Below are 13,064 nucleotides of genomic sequence, written 5' to 3' on the forward strand. Positions count from 1 at the left end.
CTTTCCCTAATCGAATTAGTGTTTAATTTTTTCTTGGTAACCATGCTCCATAATTCTCTGACTTGCTTCGGTAAGTTTTACTCGTATTTGTTTGAGCTTCCAAACTTATGAAAGACATTTAGCGAAATTTCAGGGTCGCTTATCTGAATTGAAATATGGTACAGGAATATCAGTGTTTCTTATGTCATTCATCCGAAATTCATAGTACTCAAAAGCGATCAAACGTAATTTGGAGTTGATTTCGGTATTTCCAAAATATTAAGATAATGAGTTATCAAAGAATGACGAATTTGTTTAGCAACTTTTTGCTCTGATTGAATTACAAGAAAATTCCTAAATATTGATGCTGAACATAATTAACTTTTTTACCGCCATTCGTTTAAATAACCTGTAATGTCTGTAAATCGGATATTATATTGTTAAATTTAAGAAAGTTAATGCAATGGGTTATAAAAAATTGTAGCAATAATTGAAAATTTAAAAAGTTGTATATTATATAATATTATTAAATACTAAATTAATAAAATAGGTTTAATATTAAAAAATTTTAAAAAAAATTAAAAATTGAAAATTAAAAATTAAAAAAAAATTTTTGTACATATGAATTTTTTTAATTTTTATCATTATTTTCGGCAGATCACATTTAAAATAAAAATTTTGAATTACTAATAGAAATTGGAAAAACTTTGTATTGCTTCTACTCTAAAATATTAACAAAATTCTAAGTCATATGGTTAATTTGAATAATAGTTTTATATTTAATAGAATGATAATGTGAAAATTAATGATTACCTAACATTAAAAAAAATTTAAAAGAAAAATTTTAATTAGAAAAATGTTATATAAAATATTCATATAATATATTTAACTAACTATAAATTATTGAATAAATTGATAAATAATGACAGTTTATTAGATTAAATAAGTAAGTAAATTTGTATGAATGATAAATTTTTTAACCAAATGATTAGTAGAAAATTATTTAACTAAAGTACATAAGAACAGTATATCGTTAAGAAAATTGATAAAATTAAAAAAATTTTAATAAAATTACAGCTAATACTATTGAATATAAATTGAAGTTAATTTTAGTATATCAATTATAATCTGAATTTATCTCAAATATATTTATTATAATTAATATTTCATCATTATTCATGACTATTATGTTATATCAATATTTTAGCACATCGATATCATGTGATTAATATAATTATTTAATACTGCTTTCATTTTCGCAAGTTATATTATATGTTTGTAAGACTTTTTTTATATTTTAATTATATTTTGTATATAATGACACTTTAAAGATCTCTATAAATTCCTTTTTATTCAACTGTTTAACAAAAAATATTAAATTGATATCATACGACTAATATTATCTAACTTTAAAATTGTAAGTCTTTATAAAGGTCAGTTGCGGTAGGCCAGTAAAAAGGTATCTTACAAAGGATAAAGTATTTTCAGAATACAGTCGACAATATAAATATAGCTAAAGAATATATTCGTTATAGCCATTGTCATGATTTGAGCAAACTTTTTATCGTGAACAGTCGATATTCATGCTTAGAACAATATTGTCGTTTTTATCTTTTTGTTCTCTATTCTTTAGTTATAATTCCTGTGATTATCAAGTTTTATTGAGAAATTAATTAAGCAAAATCTATCTTACTTCTTAAAATGACATGTCAATCATTAAAAAAATCTTATTCATCGGTTAATAATAATATATATTGTATATAATATATTTTATAAAATAATCTACACACAATGCTTAAAGGTTTAAAGCTAGAAAGAAATACTCTTAAGCTTGAAATGACTCTATTAAAGAGAATACTTTTGAAATAAGATATTTTTGTATTATTTAGTATATTAATATTAAGTTAATAAAATTATTAATAATAAGTAGTTTTTAATCTGCATTGTAATTTATTAATATAATTTATTAAACCTTGAATCGTTTAATAGAACATATCTACCTCCGGGACAAAAATATTTACACTTTTAATTGGTTCGCAATTAAATTACTGATTTGAAAAAATAAATGTTCAAACGAAATGAGAAGAATTAAAAAGATTAAGTATTTATAATGTAATACATATTGATGATATTTCTTCTAATATATTGACGATTCCGAAAGTTTCAAAAACTATTTAATCCAATTTGTTATTTATATATTTAAAGAAAATTATGAAATAAAATAAAATGAATAAATAAAATGAAAATAAATCTTACATTATGTATACTTAATAATTAAAAAATCTTTTATGTTTCAAAGTAAAAACAATTGTCCCAAATATCCCTTGCTTTATTTTCTTTTAATTAATCTTCCTTTTTCTATTTTTTTGTTTACTTGTATTTCTTTATCATTTTTAATGATCTGCGATAGAAAGTTTTTCAAAATTCAAAATACTTCTTTTATCTACGTTAAAGTCCTTGAAATAAAACATTTATAGAAATCAATTTTGAACACTTTTTGTAAATGATTAAATATTTTAACTCAATTACTTTTATTATTGAAATTACTTAAATTGTATGAAAAATAAATTTATGCGGCTAATAGAAAACTGGTTAATAGAGACGAAAAAACAGTAATATTCATATTTAAATACTTTATTGAAAAATAGAGCAATACAATAGTATTAATATGGATAGGAGAAAGTATTTGACATTGAAGGTATTATAAATTTCAAATAAAAATGGTAAAAATTTTATTTTATATATTGTCAAAAAATTATAATTGTTTACTTTTTGAAAATATTAATTTATGTAGTATTACAATATATTTTACGAATGATCTTATATTTTTCTTGCAAATTGAAGATTTTGTATATTAATTTGTAACTAAAGAGAAAAAAAATTCTAAAATCTAAAAATTTATCGCATTTACAATTTCATTTAAAATTTTTACCTTTTTATAGTTAATAATCATTGTTTTAATTGTGTATTGGTATATCGGTATTCGCGTTAGGATTAAAAAATCATTTTTAAATAATTTAAATTTTCAAACCTTTCTCAAAGCTGAGTCAATTATTAAACATACAATGCATCATCATTCTGTGTGCTATTAGTACTAGAGTAGGAAAACAAGTTGAAACAGAAAGTCGCGGTTAAGCAAAAAATTAATGGATTGGGATTGTACACAACAAAGCACGGGCGTACGTGAAATAAAATGAAGTTCGCATCGACACTGCTCTATAAAATGCTTCTCTCTGCTTAGCTTAGAACCCTTTTGTGGTCTACCTCCAACCGAATCGTCCGGCTGAACCTACCGAAATACTTCTCCATGGGAACCAACTTTTCATTTCTCAGGTTCTTGTGAAGGTGATGCAGAAGTTATTTGCATGTAGAGTTTATAAATAGAGTAGTGTTATTATTCTGGGCTTTTAAAGGTATCGGAGCTGATATTTCTGGATACAATTACATTAGCCCTCTTATTATTGTATTATTATATCTTACTCTTATTATATCTTTTATACTCTTATTATATCTACATTATTGTAGCGGAGCCGATTATTATTTACAAGCCAGGCCTTGGTTACGGTACCGAATTATAACTTCTGTTTATTAACACCCGAAAAATGGAGGAATTGAGTCTATTTACATTGATAGTCTCTCGACTATCAATATTTAATCAATCTCTAGTAACCCTGCTAATTAGACTATAAATTAAATTTTCTATTTGTTTAAGCACCTTTTCCAATTTCATATCAATCAATTCTTTCATAAAGTTAACGGAAAGTTAAAGTTAATAGGATAAATCAAGTAATTAATGTTCAAAGTACAATAATTCTTTAGTTAGTATAGAAAATATCATTGAATTTTTATTCAATTATTCAACACATTGAAAAGAGTAGAATCATTTGTAAAATTCTCTTATATATTGTAAATATACAATCTAATTTAATATAATTATAATTTAAAAACTTAAATATATGTTATTTTAAATTTTAAAGTGTATGTAAATTAATTTTGATATTTATCTAGAAAATCGCCGATCTAAAAATATCATTGAAGGATATGCAACAAAATTTCCGGATTATACTGTTTCTCCAGAAGATCTTTCTGGTTTTTCAAGTAAACCAGCATTTTGTGTGGAAATAAAACCAAAACAGGGCTTTCTTTGCAAAGCTGATCGACAATTTAAAAAATGTCCTTATTGCTTAACACAATATTATAAGGTTTGTAATATTTTTAAAAATTTTCTTTATACAGTATATAAATTACAAAATTTATTCAAATATATTAATAAGTATCATTAATATTCTTGATATTTAATTTTTATTTATAATAATTGTTTTTAAATTTTGTATCGAAAGTTACAATATAAATTTATAATTTATTAACTACTTACATGTGCTCTTTAAGTTACACAATACTGAAAAAAGTACATTCATATTTATTTTATGGATAGGAATAAAGGTAATTGTATCCAAATATTATATAGAAAATTAATATTCCTATAAATCAATTAAAGTAAAGGAATTGTATAAAAGTAGAATTACTTAATCATTTGCTACTTTTCTTGGGTACATTTTCCTTAAAATTATAAGGTTTATATTTAGAATTTACATAGAGAAAACGAAAATATTTACCTAATATTATATTTAATACTATTTGTTTTATTAGTTTTATATCATATAATTTATAGCATACAAGTTATTATGATAGAGTTTTTAGTCAATTTATTTAAAATGTTTGACAATGTACTTGGCTGATTATCAAAATCACCGTTAATTGTCACATTATTTTTATATGTCATTAATATTTAATTTAAAGATATATAGATTTATGAAATTTACTTTTACAATCACCTTAATTTGAAACTCAATTGTATTAAGTTATTTAGTTAATAATAAAAAATAGTAAATACTCTGAATAACTTTTATCTTTTTAAAACAAATATAAAATTGTGATACATTATTTTTCAATTTAGTAATTTACACTACTAAAAAAGATTAAATGTTGTAATTTAAAATCATGAATTATCTATTTATAACACTTATTGTATATTATTTGATATAGAAAATAAGATTTCTTATTTGTGTAGCATTAATTTTTATATCATTTGCAAACATTTGTAAACTTTTAAAAATATATCTTATAATATATAGTGGAATGTACTATTGTACGATCTATTCTTAGATGTTATTTCCCTTATAAAAAAGGTCTTTTCATTTTATATACTTTGAAAATTACGGCTGATAACCTGTTTAATTTTATTAAATTCATATTCAATTTAATATAAAATACTGATTTAAATTTCAATTAATCTAATATATTTACAAACTAATCTGTTGCAAATAATAGTAAGTCACCATTTTTTTGTTTTTGCTTTTATTTATTTAATTATTTTAAGGTCTATCAAAGTATTGGTTGTTAACGTATAATATTGTTCATACGTTTAAATATTTTTTTTTTATTTTAAATAAATGTTTAAGTTAGATATAAACATATTGTTTATATTGAGAATCAAGTCTTATTAAAAAAAATTAATGCCTTGGATTTTTATAAAGTGTTAATATAATAACTCTCTAATAACATTTTTCGGCTATCAACAGCTTTTTCGTTACATTTTACTGTAATAAATATATGAATTTACTATCAATATATTTAACAATTTATCATCTCCGTCTGTTATGCAAAATTGTTTTAATAATATCTGTAAATTAATTTTATATAGACCATTAAAAATAAAACATACAATATTGACATAAGTTTCAGTTTAATAGTTTTTGATATAATTTTTGTGCATGACAAACGTGTGTAAGTATTTCTATGATGACTTCTACTTCAGCTTTATCCGAAGATTCTTTCTGATTTATTAACCTGTATAATTACCGAATTATTAACTGGTTTACTTAACCGAATAAGTTTTCAATAGTCTTTTAAATATATATTACTTATAGTTTCCATTATATTTTAAGTTTTGCACATTTTATAATAAAAACCTAATTTCTTAAATCATCAAGTAATTTGTCGTTAAAAAATATGTTTTATAGAAGTAACATTGTATCTAAAAGTTATTATATTAGAGTGGAATAAGGTTTAAAGTAAAGTTTGAAACAAAGGATTTTACGTATAAGTAAATGGTTACATTGTTATTTAATTTTTAAGCATTCTTATATTTATAAGTTATATTATATACATTGGTACGAGACATTTATGCGATAAATTGTTTTTATAGTATATATAAAATAATAAGTTTCGTGATAAACATTAAATATATTATGCGTTTATTTGTTGGATTGGATTTTTTGGATTAAAATATGAAATATTTAAGGCAAAGTAGCTTAAAAATTAGAAAATGAAGGTAATTACAAATTTCGATAATATAGCTATTACATATGATATTTAATATAATTTATAAAAGTCGTCATCTACCTGATGGTTATTATATTGAAGTAGTATGAAAATGAATTTTAAGATAATAAGGTAATGTTAAATTTTACTTAACATAAGTAAGGTACGACGGTTTGCCTTAATTTAACGGGAGTAAGAACAAAAGGAATTTTCATGTGATGATGTAATGAATTTGAAACTGTTAATTATTAATTACTAGTTAATTATTAATGATACTTGTAATAATAATATAGATAAGCCGTTTTATTGAACAAAAAGTTACACAAAATATTTTTAGTAAATTAGTAAAATTAAAATATGATTTTATGTTTATTCATGATTCTCATATATAATTCTTTCAGTGATTTAGTATTTTACAATATAAATTAAAAACAAATTAACATTAACGTAAATATTTTAAATTACACTTTTAAAAAATCAACTATTATAATTAAAATAATAATTTGATCCGGAATAGTAAATGGTTATTTCAAAGAATGCAATACAAACGTTACAACCAATCATAATATTTTTACATTTTAATCATTTATAACGTTGGAAGCTCAACTCAATTTAACCATCATTTTGCAAAGACATTTGTATTTAAGTCACGTGTAGTAAAGTAAATCATGAATAATCATTAAAATCCATAAAAATTTAATTTTTGTATCTTCTTTCCATTTAAACAATATAAATAAAAAAACATAAGATACGATAAATACCTGGTTTATACTAATTAATCGTACAAACTTCGAGTGTCTTGACTATTTATCTAAAAAATATTCAATAGATTCTAAAGTTTGTTTATTTATTCTATTTTAAAGAGTTTGCATGGTAAAACCAGACGGCCCAGTGGCTATTGTCCCTTCGATCTCTTTTCCGGTGAAGAATCACGTATGGAGCGCGCCCTGGAAGCGCTGTTGTGCTCGCCACAGAATAACTTAAAAATATTTAAGGAGGGAACGCTGATTTACGACGAAGAGCTTGCAGATAAAGGTATACTCGAGCGCATCCTCGCCGATTGGTTTTCTAACGACGATCCGCTAAAGTCTTTCTTGGAACTTACGAGACGAGCCCTTATGCAACCCTTTGATGTCGATCGGGATTTACCTACTATGACGATGTATGAGCTTGCAGATGGTGTCAGACTTCCTAGCCGACTTAAACCTGCGCTCGTTCGAAGAGTTAGGACACTTCTCACCGGTATGCAGGTAATTTTTGTTAATGAACTCCCATCTGCCAATTTTCAATTCAGGCTTGTTTTCCTTGCATCATACAAAAATCCTTGCAAATGTACGTTTCTATCAAGAGATATTCTTCTGTTACTAGTCATATTAGCGAATTATTAAATTACGAATGGAACGATTTATTAAATCTTTTATATACAAGGAGTAATTAATTTGATTTTTCTTGTTTTTGTGTTTTCTTTTATTTTTATGTAAAATTACAAGTACTAGCATCTGATGCTAAAAAATAAACTATAAAATGTATTAAAACTATTTTCTGTTATAAAATATATTGCTAATATTTATGATTAATGTAGTAATTACAAGCTTTTATGTTTTTTTTTTATTAAATAGATATTAAAAATTTTCATACCAATGTATATATTATTTTCAATTTTCCCAATTTTTTATACTTTCGTAGACATTAACGTGTTTATTTTATGCAGAATGCTCTTTGATGATATATAAATCGAGTAAAATTTCAATATTTTATATAACTAAGTAATTCACATAGAATCACATAACAGATGAAGAAATCAATATTTATATCAAGTAAAGGGAACTAGAATAATAAATGACCGTAGTAGTGTAAGCGCAACTGAAATGTACATTCATCGTTTGAAAACTTTTCAAGCATATTAAATATTGATAAAACAATGTTAACAATTATCATTTACTAAGATATATAATATTAAGATGAAAACAGTTATTTTAATTAGATTATTAAAGTGAATTTACTGTTAGTGCTTTCAAAATTTAGTCAAAGTATAATAAAAAAGTGAATTTATCCATTGTGACAATGGGGAACAAAGTATAGAAAATTAAAAATTATATTAAATTAACATTATATTAAATATTTCATCAGAATAAAATATATCTTATGCGAATAATGAAATATACGTATTTGATAATTAGATTTAAATTATTATTTCTCTTGAACTTGAAAATATAGTTTTTAAGGCAACCTTATTTTTCATCTAGTTATCATTCAAAAGCATTTTAATTCAATTTTTTGCAAAAGCCATAGTTAGTTTATTATTATTGCATTCAAATCATATGGAACTAAATAAATAAGACCGAAGAAATATATATTATTGATTTACAATTATATAATCTTATTAAATAGTTTAAATTTCATAAATACATTTAAAAAATAACACGATTTTCTTCAATTTCATTTAATTATGGTTTTTCTGTTTCAAAATTTTAAGTTTTTTTGTTATAAATTAACAATAAAATCTAAAATATTCTGAAAATTATATATTTAACATTTTAAATCTAGAATTACAGCATAAATTAAAATGCTATATGACTTCGTACACATTACACAGTCAATAAAATTTGAATTTTTTTAAATGAAGGAAGCTAAAGACAATAGAATTTTATTATCATCAAAGGATCTATATATTATAATAAAATGTTCATTAAATAAATTACTTAATATATTTTTTTTCATATAAAAATCTCTATTTTATATTTGATCATATTAACCAATATATTTTTGTTGATAAATGAATAATTAAAATGAATGTATATTATATATAGAAAATAATAAGACTGCGATACATTTCTAATAATTATTATTGTACTACTAATAATTTTATTATCTTCCTGTTTTATATTATTTTTTATTATTTTATCAATTGGCGATATAAAAATTATATACTTTATTGTGTTTATGGTATTTTAGAATTCGATAGTATAATTAAATAGAAGGGAAATGTGTGGATGTAAATTACCTTCTTATAAGTGTATTGTATTTATATTGTCGGAATCTTGAATTATTTGAGACTAGGGTGTTTTGCGATGCAAGCAAAGGAATCAAAATGATTCTCCCTTAACATAATATCGTAATATCGAGTCGAATGCAATCTATTTCAACATTTATTAATGCTGCAATTTTACGTAGCAGTATTTTTTACAAAATTCATGGATGTACTTACAGTAATCGTGCATCTCAATCTATTCTTGCGCGTGCGTGATTATGTAGGGGGATAAGAAGAAAGGGTAAATACAAAATTATGAACAAGAACCTAAAGAAATGTGCAGATAAGTGACTAGTTGCCAAATAGCAGCCTACCCAGTGGCTCAGCACTTGAACGGATTCTTCGAATGCAGGAGGTGCATCGTTGCGGGCTTGACGTCGTTGTCTGGATCCATGCCAAGTTCTCAGCGATTCTTAGCGATGAGCTGATTAATGCGGGCTTCATGGGGAGTGGTGAAGGCAGCCCTTCTGATCACGTAAATTTTTAATCTTACTTCTTTTATTATTATATTGTTTTTATTATTTAATTTTATTCAGCTCTTTATAAGACAAGTGAGTCTGTCGAGAAATGGGCTGAATCTTTATTTGGGCAAGCGTTGCTCGTCGATGTTAAAGATCTTATTATTACTAAAGGCACATGCAATTCATTTATTTTATTGAAAAAGGAGAAAGTTATTATAAATACAGTCCTTTAAATTATATATACAATTCTCAATTTACATTATACTTAATTGTAATGTTAATTGTATTCAATCGTACTATATGATTAATTAGTTTGCGAATCGTTAACAGTTTTTCGTACTTTGATTTTATTGTACATTAACTGTTAATGTCATTAATTAATATTTAAAATCTTCATTTTATCGGGAATTCCATATTATGATTTTCGAAACTTACGTATTAATTAGTTGAGGAAAATGTACATTAATGCTTTGATTAAATTATTCTAAGAAAATACAAAATTAACTCAATTTAGACAATGTTATTAATATATTGTATATAATTTAAAAAAAGATGAAATTTATTATTAATGTATAATAAAACTATTGTACGTACTAATTTGGAAATTAAAATTTTAATTTTATATTATTAATAGAATATAGTAAAAGACAGTATTGCTAAAAATATTATAATCGTATTTTATTATTTATCATATTTTGTAGCTTAAAATATATTATCACGTTTTTTAAAATAAAGTTAATTAATAAATAAAATAAAAGTGCTATAATTTTTAAAATTTTTAAAGATTTATAAGCACTAACTACTTTATTTTTATTTTGAAAAAGATAATATTTCTAACATGGTACATGCTAGATATTCATAGGAAACAAATAAATAAAATTTGTAATATATTATGTATATTAAAAATTGCATTTTAAATGTCTATCATCTAAAGGACTGTAAAACTACTTTTTACAAAAGTAAACGATACTATATATATATTTCTTATTCATGCTTTATATAAGACTAATTTTATAAGTTTATTCGTTAAATTTATTATGATAAAAATAAAATCTGTAAATAAGTTTTAAAATAATTAAACATTTAAATTAATATTTGAAAATAATGTAATTTTTGTACTTAATTTTGTCTTCTTTTTATGACTCATATTTTTTAAGTATTAATAAAATTAAATATTTTGAAATTTGAAACACAACTGTGTCAGATTCAATGTATTCTTTTCCGTATAAAATTAATTAGAGAAAGTATGTTTTAAATTAAATTGAAGTTTTTAAATATCATTGGAATAAATAAAAGCGTTATAATATGAATGCCTATACCAAACGCTAATTTCCATTATAATATGGAAATATTTAAGAACGTTGAATTAATTCTATTAGTCATTAATATTGTAAGTGTGTATAGTTATTTTATTTAATTTGTATATATGAATGTTTATATTTGTTTAAATTCGGATTATTATATTGGAAACTTTTTTTCAATTCATTATAATGTTGGTCATGCATTTTCATTTATTTAATATATATTTATAAAAATCAATTAATTTATTATTATATACATTTTTGCCATTTTTAATTAAAGCTTTCAATACAAATTAATAGTGTAGAGTATAAAATTGTCTTATATTATAAAAGTCTGAAAATTTATGAGAATTATATTTTTTAAACAGACTACCACGAACGTTAATGAGATGGAAGATCGAAGAAAAAACCAGTTATGCGATTGGATAGTCAATGACGATGTATTAAAAAATAAAGGAGATATGCCTCACTTATCTAAACAAAACAAGAATTTATTTAAGCATAATGAGCAAATTTCAAGTAATAAAATTATTGACGAGACTTTGTTGAAAAATATTACAGTTGAAGATATTTTTAATATTTTGAAAAATTACTTAATATTTTGTACGGCGAGGGACTGCTCGATATTAATGGCTTTTCAAGAAGTAAATAAGTAAGAAAATGAATTATATAATTTATGTTCTAAGTAGACTTCTTTATTATCATCCGTCGGTATTATAAAAAAATAGATATTGATCATTGGTGTTTTCTTATCTACGTTTGCAAATAAAGAATGTTTGTAAAATCAATCAACTTAAAGTTAAATCTTTATAGTTTTTTATATAACATATAATATATAAATTGAAAATACTAAAACAAACATTAATATTGTTCTAATGTTTATAAAATTTAATAAATTAATAATGCCGGTTACTTTGTTATATCATATTTTTAATATATTTATGCATTTTTAGAGACTTATCATCAACTATCGGCTCCCAACATCTAATGGAAGTTTCAGCAAATCAGTGGTTTTTAGTAAGCGTTCGAATATTAGATCTGGACATAAAGAGTCCGACTTGTATTGAAACGCATTGTCAGAGAGATAATAATATATTGGAAGCAACTATAAAAGAATTAGAAAAAAAGTTAGTTAATTAAATTAAAGTGAAATTTTTTTAATTAATTAATTACAATTAATTACAAATTAATCTACAATATTTATCGTTATAAAAGTTTTATCATTGCTATATATAAAATGTGTACTATGTAAATATTTGTATATTGTTCTAATCAATATGATCAATTAAAATTGTGTTAAATAAATTACATATAATTTGATGATATCAATAAATTTAAAATTGATGTTCTTATATATTTATTTTGATATTTATTTAATACATTATTTAGATATATCCATTAAAATATAATCACTTTGTTGATTATTTGTAATATAATTTTTAAATTGTATCAAAATTGTATAAATTTGTATCTTTGTATAAACTGTTATATATATAATTAGATGTAAAAATTAATAATATAATTGTAATTATATACTATTCATTGGACTTTGCTTATGCATAGCACAAATGTAATAATAATTTGTATATTCTATAAGTAAATTAAGATGTTACCATATACTTTAATAGGATTTGTTTAATTTTTATATATTTATTTTTTATTATACCAGACATAATTCTAATAGATAATTTTTTAGATAACTCAACTGATTTCATATATAATTTATTTTATAATTAGATACATTAGGCTATAAGATAAATTAAGATGTTACAGGTAAATATAAGAATTTTATTGGAAATCTAATTTTTATTGTATAAGAATATAAAATTAATTACTAAAAGTTTGCAATCAATTTACTTTGGTTAATTAAGAAATGAAAATGCTCTCAGTTATCTACAGAAAATATCGACTTTCTTTTTTGGTTTAAATGAATAATAGAAGAAGCGTGTAAGTATTTTTGAAGCATAT

General features: G+C 22.5%; 1 protein-coding gene across 1 annotated transcript in view; it reads left to right on the plus strand.

Annotated features, from left to right (window-relative positions):
* Window positions 1–12,163, plus strand: part of Ipk1 (Inositol phosphate kinase 1) — a 36,767-nt gene extending 24,604 nt beyond the window's left edge. Inside the window, exons 2-3 of the mRNA XM_011501842.1 lie at window positions 7,167–7,553; window positions 12,050–12,163. Of these exons, the coding sequence (XP_011500144.1) occupies window positions 7,167–7,553; window positions 12,050–12,163 (501 nt within the window). The remainder of the gene's footprint in view (window positions 1–7,166; window positions 7,554–12,049) is intronic.
* The last annotated feature ends 901 nt before the right edge of the window (window positions 12,164–13,064 follow it).

This window comes from Ceratosolen solmsi, unplaced genomic scaffold, assembly GCF_000503995.2.
Source record: "Ceratosolen solmsi marchali unplaced genomic scaffold, CerSol_1.0 scaffold10, whole genome shotgun sequence".
NCBI classification, from domain to species: domain Eukaryota; kingdom Metazoa; phylum Arthropoda; class Insecta; order Hymenoptera; family Agaonidae; genus Ceratosolen; species Ceratosolen solmsi.